The 12560-nt window shown below is 37.7% G+C and overlaps 1 protein-coding gene and 1 non-coding gene across 2 annotated transcripts; one reads left to right on the top strand and one right to left on the bottom strand.

The window, feature by feature from the left end:
- Positions 1 to 9107: 9107 nt before the first annotated feature.
- On the top strand, positions 9108 to 9214 carry LOC126938219 (U6 spliceosomal RNA). The gene has a single exon (XR_007720030.1). It is a non-coding gene; the product is annotated as a U6 spliceosomal RNA (small nuclear RNA).
- A 764-nt stretch (positions 9215 to 9978) lies between these two features.
- Positions 9979 to 10855, bottom strand: LOC126937605 (interferon alpha-10-like). The gene is given in 2 exon segments (XM_050761155.1): positions 9979 to 10407; positions 10410 to 10855. Coding segments are annotated over 2 exon segments (570 nt in total). The 5' UTR covers positions 10551 to 10855.
- Between the last annotated feature and the right edge of the window lie 1705 nt (positions 10856 to 12560).

The following is a 12560-nucleotide window of genomic DNA, read 5'->3' as shown; positions in this document are numbered from 1 at the left end:
GACTTTTTAATGATTGCCATTCTAACTGGTGTGAGATGGTATCTCACTGTGGTTTTGATTTGCATTTCTCTGATGGCCAGTGATGATGAGCATTTTTTCATGTCTGTTGGCTGTATGAATGTCTTCTTTTGAGAAATGTCTGTTCATATACTTTGCCCACTTTTTGATGGGGTTGTTTGTTTTTTTTCTTGTAAATTTGTTTGAATTCTTTGTAGGTTCTGGATATTAGCCCTGTGTCAGATGAGTAGATTGCAAAAATGTTCTCCCATTCTGTAGGTTGCCTGTTCACTCTGACGGTAGTTTCTTTTGCTGTGCAGAAGCTCTTTAGTTTAATGAGATCCCATTTGTCAATTTTGGCTTTTGTTACTGTTGCTTTTGATGTTTTAGACATGAAGTCCTTGCCCATGCCTATGTACTGAATGGTATTTCCTAGGTTTTCTTCTAGGGTTTTTATAGTATTAGGTCTAACATTTAAGTCTCTAATCCATCTTGAATTAATATTCGTATAAGGAGTAAGGAAAGGATCCAGTTTCAGCTTTCTACTTATGGCTAGCCAATTTTCCCAGCACCATTTATTAAATAGGGAATCCTTTCCCCATTTCTTGTTTGTCTCAGGTTTGTCAAAGATCAGATGGCTCTAGATGTGTGGTATTATTTCTGAGGACTCTGTTCTGTTCCATTGGTCTATATCTCTGTTTTGGTACCAGTACCATGCTGTTTTGGTTACTGTAGCCTTATAGTATAGTTTGAAGTCAGGTAGCGTGATGCCTCCAGCATTGTTCTTTTGACTTAGGATTGTCTTGGAGATGCGGGCTCTTTTTTGGTTCCATATGAACTTTAAAGCAGTTTTTTCCAATTCTGTGAAGAAACTCATTGGTAGCTTGATGGGGATGGCATTGAATCAATAAATTACCTTGGGTGGTATGGCCATTTTCACGATATTGATTCTTCCTATCCATGAGCATGGTATGTTCTTCCATTTGTTTGTGTCCTCTTTTATTTCACTGAGCAGTGGTTTGTAGTTCTCCTTGAAGAGGTCCTTTACATCCCTTGTAAGTTGGATTCCTAGGTATTTTATTCCCTTTGAAGCAATTGTGAATGGAAGTTCATTCCTGATTTGGCTCTCTGTTTGTCTGTTACTGGTGTATAAGAACGCTTGTGATTTTTGCACATTAATTTTGTATCCTGAGACTTTGCTGAAGTTGCTTATCAGCTTAAGGAGATTTTGGGCTGAGACAATGGGGTTTTCTAAATATACAATCATGTCATCTGCAAACAGGGACAATTTGACTTCTTCTTTTCCTAACTGAATACCCTTGATTTCTTTCTCTTGCCTAATTGCCCTAGCCAGAACTTCCAACACTATGTTGCATAGGAGTGGTGAGAGAGGGCATCCCTGTCTTGTGCCACTTTTCAAAGGGAATTTTTCCAGTTTTTGCCCATTCAGTATGATATTGGCTGTGGGTTTGTCATAAATAGCTCTTATTATTTTGAGATACATTCCATCAATACCGAATTTATTGAGCGTTTTTAGCATGAAGGGCTGTTGAATTTTGTCAAAGGCCTTTTCTGCATTTTATTGAGATAATCATGTGGTTTTTGTCTTTGGTTCTGTTTATATGCTGGATTACGTTTATTGATTTGCGTATGTTGAACCAGCCTTGCATCCCAGGGATGAAGCCCACTTGATCATGGTGGATAAGCTTTTTGATGTGCTGCTGGATCCAGTTTGCCAGTATTTTATTGAGGATTTTTGCATCGATGTTCATCAGGGATATTGGTCTAAAATTCTCTTTTTTGTTGTGTCTCTGCCAGGCTTTGGTATCAGGATGATGTTGGCCTCATAAAATGAGTTAGGGAGGATTCCCTCTTTTTCTATTGATTGGAATAGTTTCAGAAGAAATGGTATCAGCTCCTCCTTGTACCTCTGGTAGAATTCAGCTGTGAATCCATCTGGTCCTGGACTTTTTTTCGTTGGTAGGCTATTAATTATTGCCTCAATTTCAGAGCCTGCTATTGGTCTATTCAGGGATTCAGCATCTTCCTGGTTTAGACTTGGGAGAGTGTAAGTGTCCAGGAAATTATCCATTTCTTCTAGATTTTCTAGTTTATTTGCGTAGAGGTGTTTATAGTATTCTCTGATGGTAGTTTGTATTTCTGTGGGGTTGGTGGTGATATCCTCTTTATCATTTTTTTTTTTTTTTTTTTTTTTTTGCATCTCTTTGATTCTTCTCTCTTTTCTTCTTTATTAGTCTTGCTAGCGGTCTGTCAATTTTGTTGATCTTTTCAAAAAACCAACTCCTGGATTCATTGATTTTTTGGAGGGTTTTTTGTGTCTCTATCTCCTTCAGTTCTGCTCTGATCTTAGTTATTTCTTGCCTTCTGCTAGCTTTTGAATGTATTTGCTCTTGCTTCTCTAGTTCTTTTAATTGTGATGTTAGAGTGTCAATTTTAGATCTTTCCAGCTTTCTCTTGTGGGCATTTAGTGCTATAAATTTGAGCTGCGTTCCTTTGCAGGGGGCGATGCGCTCTTATTTTTTGAATTTCCAGCTTTTCTGCCCTGCTTTATCCCCATCTTTGTGGTTTTATCTGCCTCTGGTCTTTGATGATGTTGACATACTGATGGGGTTTTGGTGTGGGTGTCCTTCCTGTTTGTTATTTTTCCTTCTAATAGTCAGGACCCTCAGCTGTAGGTCTGTTGGAGATTGCTTGAGGTCCACTCCAGACCCTGTTTGCCTGGGTATCAGCAGCAGAGGCTGCAGAAGATAGAATATTGCTGAACAGCGAGTGTACCTGTCTGATTCTTGCTTTGGAAGCTTCCTCTCAGGGGTGTACTCCACTGTGTGAGGTGTGGGGTGTCGGTCTGCCCCTAACGGGGGATGTCTCCCAGTTAGGCTACTCAGGGGTCAGGGACCCACTTGAGCAGCCAGTCTGTCCATTCTCAGATCTCAACCTCCGTGCTGGAAGATCCACTGCTCTCTTCAAAGCTGTCAGACAGAGTCGTTTGCGTCTGCAGAGGTTTCTGCTGCTTTTTGTTGTTGTTGTTGTTGTTGTTGTTTAGCTGTGTCCTGTCCCCAGAGGTGGAGTCTACAGAGACAGGCAGGCCTCCTTGAGCTGCTGTGAGCTCCACCCAGTTCGAGCTTCCCAGTGGCTTTGTTTACCTACTTAAGCCTCAGCAATGGTGGGCACCCTTCCCCCAACCTCGCTGCTGCTTTGCCGTTAGATCGCAGGCTGTTGTGCTAGCAATGAGGGAGGCTCCGTGGGCATGGGACCCTCCCGGCCAGGTGTGAGATATAATCTCCTGCTGTGCCTGTTTGCTGAGACCCTTGGTAAAGTGCAGTATTGGGGTGGGAGTTACCCGATTTTCCAGGTGTTGTGTGTCTCATTTCCCCTGGCTAGGAAAAGGGATTCCCTTTCCCATGGCTTCCCAGGTGAGGCGATGCCTCGCCCTGCTTCGGCTCTCGCTGGTCTGGTTGGGCTGCAGCAGCTGACCAGCACCGATTGTCCGGCACTCCCTAGTGAGATGAACCCAGTACCTCAGTTGAAAATGCAGAAATCACCTGTCTTCTGTGTCGCTGGCGCTGGGAGCTGGAGACTGGAGCTGTTCCTATTCGGCCATCTTGCTCCGCCCCCCGCAAATGTGAATAATTTTTTAAAAATTTCTCATAGTGTATGAAGCTTTGAATTTTCCTTTATGTGAGAAAATAATTTGTAAACTTCACTAGCTGCAGTGTTCATCCAGTTATTGCCAACACTTTTTTCTTTTCAGGACTTAACATAAATATTGATGTGTTGACTAACTTTAGTAGAAATAAATCATATAATATAAGCTATTTGCATTTAATTCTCAAAGTCTACAAAACACCCTGAAAAACTGAGGATGAAACATAAGTAATAACCATAAGATAGTCAATGGCAGCCCAAAGTTATGCAGGCTAAATCTACAAATTGTGATAAGACTTTAAGATCCAGCAAAAAATGGACAGAAAGTCCTCCAATCACAGTCATCTCTTTGCCCTAGATTTGTGACACTGATCTTGTAAATATTTTGTGTATCTTTCTGAACTCAATATCAGTGCTTCTCATGTGATACACAACAAAACCCAATGAGAAAGATGTATATTAAGCAATCAAATTTTGTTGGATAGATTTGTTGGAGAGTCACAAACTATTGTAATATGTCAGATTTGTTTATACTACGAGAACTAATTTTTGTACCCTTCGAAGAAGTATCACTCCAATAAACGTATGTGACTTAGAAAATATTATCAATTAAATCATTGTCATTTTTCAAAGGTTTTCAGTTCTTATCCAAGTCAATTCTTATCGAATAAAAAAGACCATCTTTGCTCTAAAATCATAAATTTACAAATATTTAATGTTATCATGTAAAGAATTAACTTTCAGGGTGGTCCTGAACTCTAACTCTAACTTTTTATTTTGCATAAGAAGTCAGTTTGTCTTGGCCCTATAGATACTGAGTCCTTAAATGGAATGAGGTTTGCTTCAGCAAATCAGCTATTTAGTAAGTGGAGTTTTTATTAGTTTCTCATGTTCTCTTCTACTAGGAAGTGTTCAAGAATGAAGCTGTTTTGCTTCATCATGGCCATATTTGCTGGGATTATAATAAACAATGACAAAAGTTTCCATTTAGCTCTTATTGAGAGTCAATAATGCCCATTTAGTTTACTGCTAAAACTACTGGGATTCTAGTTTTTTTAAGGTGCATGTAGATCTGGGGATCCCAATTGCAAGAGAAGCACAATATCATCCTCTGCCCAGCACTATATTAACCATTTATGACTTCATCTCTGATCTGCCCTCTACTTTGTTATAATTGAAAACAACCAGCCTGGTGTCAAATGCAGATTCACATATCTAAATTCAAACTATCCCATTCACACAGTTTATAGGAATCAGACAATTTACTATTCCCAAACGTAGAGAATAATAGCCTCTGTCCCCCAGATAATCCTACAGCTTTCCTTCCCTGTATCAAATCCCCAGAATGTGTATGTGAACTGTAAATACTTGTGACATCATTTTTTTATCACTGTAAATACTTGTGACATCATTTTTCCACCACTGCCTTGGGCCCACAGCACAGACACCCCCATTCCAGGCAGATTGCACTGAGTGATTGCTGGCCTGCATCTCTGGGGTGCAGCCCCCAGGAGACAAGCAAAAGACCCTCAGTTACAACTACTATTAAGGTCTCATCCTTTGATGCCTCCAAGCTGGGGAGAAAACATTAACCCTGACATAACCCCAGAGCTGTTGTGGGCAGCCCGGGAGTGACAAGATACAAGCTACAGTCAGCACTCAAGTGGGAGAGGAGCCCACACTTTCATAGCATTGAGCAGGAGCACGGCTGCAACCATGAGGAAATATAGGGGAGCCACATGACTGAGCAAGAGCCTGACAACTGACCACCACACCTCAGAGTCACCTACTAGATCATGCCCAAAGCTTCAACACTAAGAAATCTCACTAACATACCCTCATTAAACCAAAGACAAGTCAGCTACAAATAAAGGCCCTGCACAAAGCTACAGCCCTGTGAAAACATCCAGAAAAGAAGTCTACTTATTGATTGAACTCAAGCTACCCTCCCATATGCAGAGATGAGAAAGAACCAACGCAAGAACTACAGTAACTCAAATAGAGTTTCTTATGTCCTCCAAATAATCACAACTAGTTCTCCAACAAGGGTTCTTAACCAAAATGAGTTAGCTACAATGACAGAAATATAATTCAGAATATGGATAGAAGGGAATTTCATTGAGATTCAGGAAAACAGTAAAACCTAAACCAAGGAAACTAAGAATCACAAAGGATACAGGAGCTGAGAAACAGTCAGTATGAAAAAGAACCCAATGGACCTAATAGATCTGAAAAACACACTGCAAGAATTTCACAGTGTAATCACAAGTATTAACAGCAGAATAGACCAAGCTGATGATAGAATCTCAGGACTTGAAGACAGGCTCCCTGAAATAAAACAGTCAGACAAAAGTGAAGAAAAAAGAATGAAGAGCAATAAACAAAACCTCCAAGGAATAGGGGATTGTATAAAGAGGCCAAATCTAGGAATCACTTCCATCCTTAAAAGAGACAGGGAGAAAGCAAACAACTTGGGGAAAGTAATGGATAATCCCACAAGAGAACTGAAGACAGCGGTATGAAGCGGCAGTGCAGGCTAATGATGAGTGAAGAAGAGAGCACAGTGCCGATTTCTAGAGGAAGAGGAAGGAAACTAATGTGATATGGGAGTGAAAATGGAATACAGAAAAGCAGGGAGGAAAGGGGAAAGTTTGTCAGCCACCAGAACCAGCATAAATGTATGTATGGTTTTAACTATACATAAAAGATGTATATTTTACTTAAGTTTAGGAGACTACCTTCATATGGGAGTGTGCTCTGGAATTCCGAGAGCCAGGAAACGAATGTGCCAGGTGCCAGAATCAGTTAACCATCAACATGTGTATTCTACACTTCAATCTAGATGCTGCTCCTCTGTCAGGTATTTCTACAAGCCACCATTTCCTGACTGAATATAAATAGGACTTTGAAATGAGGTGAGACAATTTTTCAGCCCCTCCAGAATTTGTGACAGAATTCTGTTTTGTTTTTTGTTTTTTGTGTTTTTTTCAGGCTGCCTAAAAAAATATATGCAAGCAGAATGGAATTTCAATGTAAAATAATTTATTGTTATTTATACCTGATGTGCAAATTTTGTATTGGGATTTCCTAAATAATTATTAATCTTCTCTTTTCCTCAATTATACACAACCATCTCCTGCTCTCTTAAATTCCTTGGTTCATGTTGTATTTTTACCTGATTTTGACCAACTTCCTTCCTTCCTTTCTTTCTTTCTTTCTTTCTTTCTTTCTTTCTTTCTTTCTTTCTTTCTTTCTTTCTTTCTTTCTTTCTTTCTTTCTTTCTTTCTTTCTTTTTGCTTTAAGTTCTGGGATACATGTGCAGAACGTGCAGATTTGTTACATAGGTATATGTGTGCCATGGTGGTTTGCTGCACCTATGAAGTCGTCACCTAGGTTTTAAGCACAATCTTTTTTAATCCTGTCTGTCATTGACGGGCATTTGGGTTGGTTTCTTGTCTTTGCCATTGTGAATAGTGCTGCAATAAACATACACGTGCATGATTTTATAATAGAATGACTTATGTTCCTTTGGGTATACACTCAGCAATGGGATTGCTGGGTCAAATGGTGTTTCTAGGTTCTAGATCCTTGATGAATCGCCACACTGCCTTCCACAATGGTTGAAGTAATTTACATTCCTACCAACAGTGTGAAAGCTTTCCTAATTCTCCACAGCTTCACCGGCATCTGTTATTTCCTGAATTTTTAGTAATTGCCATTCTGAGTGGCATGAGATGGTATCTCATTGTGGTTTTGGTTTGCATTTCTCTAATGATCAGTGATGTTCAGCTTTTTTCATGTTTATTGGCTGCATAAATGTCTTCTTTTGAGAAGTGTCTGTTCATGTCCTTTGACAGCTTTTTGATGGGGCTTTTCTTTTTGTAAATTTGTTTAAGTTCTTTGTGCATTCTGGATATTAGACCTTTGTCAGATGGGTAGACTGCAAAAATTTTCTCCCATTCTGTAGGTTGCCTGTTCTCTCTGATGATTCATAGTGTCTTTTGCTGTGCAGAAGCTCTTTAATTACATGCCATTTGTCAATTTTAGCTTTTGTTGCAGTTGGTTTTGGTGATTTCATCATAAAATCGTTGCCCATGCCTATGTCCTGAATGCTATTGCCTATGTTTTCTTCTAGGGTTTTTGTCGTTTTGGGTTTTACATTTACGTCTTTAATCCATCTTGAGTTAATTTTTGTATTAGGTGTAAGGAAGGGGTCCATTTTCAGTTTTCTGCATATGGAAACCAGTTTTCCCAGCACCATTTTTAAAATAGGGAATCCTTTCCCCATTCCTACAGTACTGAGAAAGAGAATCTCTTTTCCAGTTTCCGATTTTATTTTATGAAAGAAATGTGTTAGTTTTACTGACATTTTACAGAGTATTAATCAAAATAATGATCAATTACTATTGTTAATAATTTTATATTTTGTGCTTTAAATATATAAAAATTAAATGTATTAATATGATTTGCCAATGCATCACATTTTGAAATTTATTCAGTAACATATATTTTCAAAAAGGAAACACTATGCGGATAAAAGATAATCCACATGTTTTGGGATTCCAACCTTATTACTTCCCTCCATTGCAAAGGCAGATCTCTCACAATTTTCTATATGTGTTACCTTGATTTTTCTTTTCTGATTCACTCTTTTACCTACCCCAGTATGGCTTCTGCTGAGTAATTCTATCAATCCAGCTCTCAGTAAGCTCTGCACTGTCATCTATTTTTTTTTGCTGTAGTGCTCAGTTTTAATTCATATTTTCCATAAGTCTGTTGATTCTCCTTCTAAGCACATTTATTTTTTCAATACGCTTTTATCACCACTCCCTCTTCTCCTTCTGATATTAAGGTATTCCACGTCTGTTTTCTTTGTGTCTCTTCTGTTTCCCCACTTTAATGTTGGAAGGTCCTCAGAATCCAGTTTAAGTCTTTTTTTTTCTCTCCCCACTTGCTCCCCACATTACAGCCTTCATTTTTGGCCTTTCCATTGCCAGTTAGGAACTTCCAGATATGGTATTCCTTGAAAACTGCAAACTCATATATCTGACTGGCAGTGTACATTTCCAATTACATGTTTGAAAGTCAGTTTACAGAGAATATCTCTGCTTTTAATTCCAGACATGTCTCAATTTACCTTCTGCTATGCCTAATTCATTGTTTTTTTTACTTCCTCACGTTACAGCAGTTAGCATAACTGATATTAATTCAACATTATTATTGTTTTTAGATTTCTTTCTGGATAAAATCAAAGATACAAGAGAACAGGAACTGTATTTTTTATGTTCCCATTTATATTTTGAAGGCAACATATAACCGGGTATAAAAAAATGTATTTTTCCATATTTGAATAAAATTATGATAGGTAACTTAACTAAATCATCTATTTTTAAGTCAGGTTGTGCAGTCAGGCTTGGCATTTAATCTTAAAGAATAAACAAACAGTGCTCACTCCTGCAGCACATATACTAAAATTGGAACCATACAGAGAAGATTACCATGGCCCCTGTGCAAGGATGACATGCAAATTTGTGAAGCGTTCTATATTTTTAGCAAACTATTGCAAGAACAGAAAACCAAACACTGTATGTTCTCACTCATAGGTGGGAATTGAACAATGAGAACACTTGGACACAGGAAGGGGAACATCACACACCAGGGCCTGTAGTGGGGTGGGGGTAGCGGGGAGGGATAACATTAGGAGATATACCTAATGTAAATGATGAGTTAATGGGTACAGCACACCAACATAGCATATGTATACATATGTAACAAACCTGCACGTTGTGCACATGTACCCTAGAACTTAGAGTATGATAAAAAAAAAAGAATAAAAAACACAAGAAATTTTGTATAGTAAAAATTTAATGAAAAAGGAAATTAATATACTGGCTAAGAATATGAAGAACATATGTTATTACATTAACCACAATGTAAAGGTACACATTATATTACATACAAATAAGTTAAATCTTAAAAATAGTTAAATAAATAAATATTTAAATAAACAGATGACACTGCACTCCAGCCTGGGCAACAGAGCGAGACTCTGTCTCAAGAAAAAAAAATAAAAATAAATAATAAATAAATAATAAATAAATAAATAGATGAACAGAGACATCAGCGTAATCATCTGTAAAGGACTAGTGCCTGCACAGGCAAACACGATGCTTTTTTACACTCCTGAAAACATTTGAAAATTTTCTTTCAACTCGTGGTGGTTATAGGAGAAATGAGTCTTTGAAATGGAAGAACTCATAAAAGTGTGAGATGATGTGTCAGTCAATGAGGATCATGTCCATGTTGAACCAGTTTTCAATTCTTCTTCCTTAATCTTTTTTGCAAGTTTGTTGAAAAAGAGAGGGATCTCATGATTTCTGCTCTGACAACCTCCCAGGCACAAGGGCTGTATTTCTTCTCCATCAGATAGAGAGTGATTCTTTGGAAGTATTTCCTCACAGCCAGGATGGAGTCCTCATTCATCAGGGGAGTCTCTCCCACCCCGGCCTCCTGTATCACACAGGCTTCCAAGTCACTCAGTTGCTGGTAAAGTTCGGTGGAAAATTTTTCTAGGAGGTTCTGTTCCCAAGCAGCAGATGAGTCCTTTGTGCTGAAGAGATTGAAGGTCTGCTGGATCATCTCATGGAGGACAGACATGGCTTGAGCCTTCTGGAACTGGTTGCCATCAAACTCCTCCTGGGGGAATCCAAAGTCACGTCTGTCCTTCAGACAGGAGAAAGGAGAGAGATTCTTCCCATTTGTGCCAGGAGTATCAAGGCCCTCCTATGACCCAGGCTGTGGGTCTGGGGCAGATCACAGCCCAGAGAGCAGATGGATTTGTAGCTGAGCACCACCATGGCCATCAGTAAAGAAAAGGACAGGGCCATTGGGATGTTGCAAATATTGCTAGGCTACTTGAGGTGGGTAACCTTGAACCTTGGCCTCTAGGTTTTCTGAAGACTTTGCTCTGTGCATGGGTCTTAAATAGTGAACATACTAATTTCCATTTTCTAAATGCTCTAGTTTTACTTTCTATCTCTGTTTTTGCTTTCTTTATTCACTCTCTACATGTGTTGAAAGATGTTTTTCATCATTGCCTATTTTTCCCCTGCACTCAAAACTTTTTATGGTATTATTTTCTAATTGAAATCTTCATGAACTTTTATTAACACAGATTTGGCATATCTATTTATGTATACTGTGTATACCTCTACTTCAGAGATAAAAACTATAAACTTTGCTCTTTTTATTCAATGTAAAGTTAAGAATGACAGAAAAGTTAAACTAAAATCTAAGTTTAAAAGCTATTGACATTTAATTTAATTTGAGGGGTATAACTGTGGAATAACTTTTAATGTAATTTGTCCATGTATATTTTGTTGTATCAAATTAAATATGCAAAATAAAAATCTGTATAAATACACATTAATCATATGAATGTAATTACATACTTAATCATTCAAAACTTCTAAAATTATGAATCAATAATTTTTAAACATTTTTCTCAAAGCTTTGAAGTTTGCTTTATATGAGAAAATAATTTGTAAACTTCACTAGCTGCAGTATTCATGCAGATATTGCCAACACTTTTTTCTTTTCAGTACTTGACATAAATATTGATGTGTTGAATAACTTTAGTAGAAATAAATCCTGTAATATAAGCTATGTAATTCTCAAAGTCTACAAAACATCCTGAAAAACTGAAGATCAAACATAAGTAATAACCCTAAGATAGTCAATGGCAGCCCAAAGTTATGCGGGCTAAAGCTACAAATTGTGATAAGACTTTAAGACCCAGCAAAAAATGGACTGAAAGTCCTCCAATCACAGTCATCTATTTGACATAGGTTTGTAACACTGGTCTTGCAAATATTTTGTGTATCTTCATGAACTCAATATCAGTGCTTCTCATGTGATACACAACAAAACCCAATGAGAAAGATGTATATTAACCAATCAAATTTTGTTGAATAGAGTTGTTGTTGGAGAGTCACAAACTATTGTAATATGTCAGACTTGTTTATACTATGAGAACTAATTTTTGTACCCTTCGAAGAATTATCATTCCAATAAACATCTGTGACTTAGAAAATATTATCAATTAAATCATTTTTGTCATTTTTCATTGATGTTCAAATTCTCTAAAGGTTTTCAGAAGTTCCTATCCAAGTCAATAATTATCGAATAAAAAAGACCATCTTTGTTCTAAAATCATAAATTTATAAATATCGAATATCATCATGTAAAGAATTAACTTTCAGGGTGGTCCTGAATTCTGGCTCTAACTTTTTATTTTGCATAAGAAGTTAGTTTGTCTTGGCCCTATAGATACTGAGTCCTTAAATGGAATGAGCTCTGCTTTAGCAAATCAGCTACATAGTAAGTGGAGTTTTTACTAGTTTCTCATGTTTTCTTCCACTGGAAAGTGTTCAATAATGAAGCTATTTTGCTTCATCATGGCCATATTTGCTGGGATTATAATAGACAATGACAAAAATGTCCATTCAGCTCTTACTGAGAATCAATAATGCCCATTTAGTTTACTGCTATAACCAGTGGGATTCTAGTTTTTTAAGGTGCATGTAGATCTGGGGATCTCAATTGCAAGAGCAGCACAATATCATCCTCTGCCCAGCACTATATTAACCATTTATGGCTTCATCTCTGATCTGCCCTCTACTTTGTTATAATTGAAAATAACCAGCCTGGTTTCAAATACAGATTCACATGTCTAAATTCAAACTCTCCCATTCACACAGTTTATAGGAATCAGATAATTTACTATTCCCAAAAGTAGGGAATAATAGCCTCTGTCCCCTAGATCATCCTACAGCTTTCCTTCCCTGGATCAAATCCCCAGAATGTGTATGTGAACTATAAATACTTGTGACATCATT

This window comes from Macaca thibetana, chromosome 15, assembly GCF_024542745.1.
Source record: "Macaca thibetana thibetana isolate TM-01 chromosome 15, ASM2454274v1, whole genome shotgun sequence".
Taxonomy (NCBI): Eukaryota; Metazoa; Chordata; class Mammalia; order Primates; family Cercopithecidae; genus Macaca; species Macaca thibetana.
Note: the sequence above shows the minus strand (reverse complement) of the source record. Positions and strands in the feature narration are given on the sequence as shown.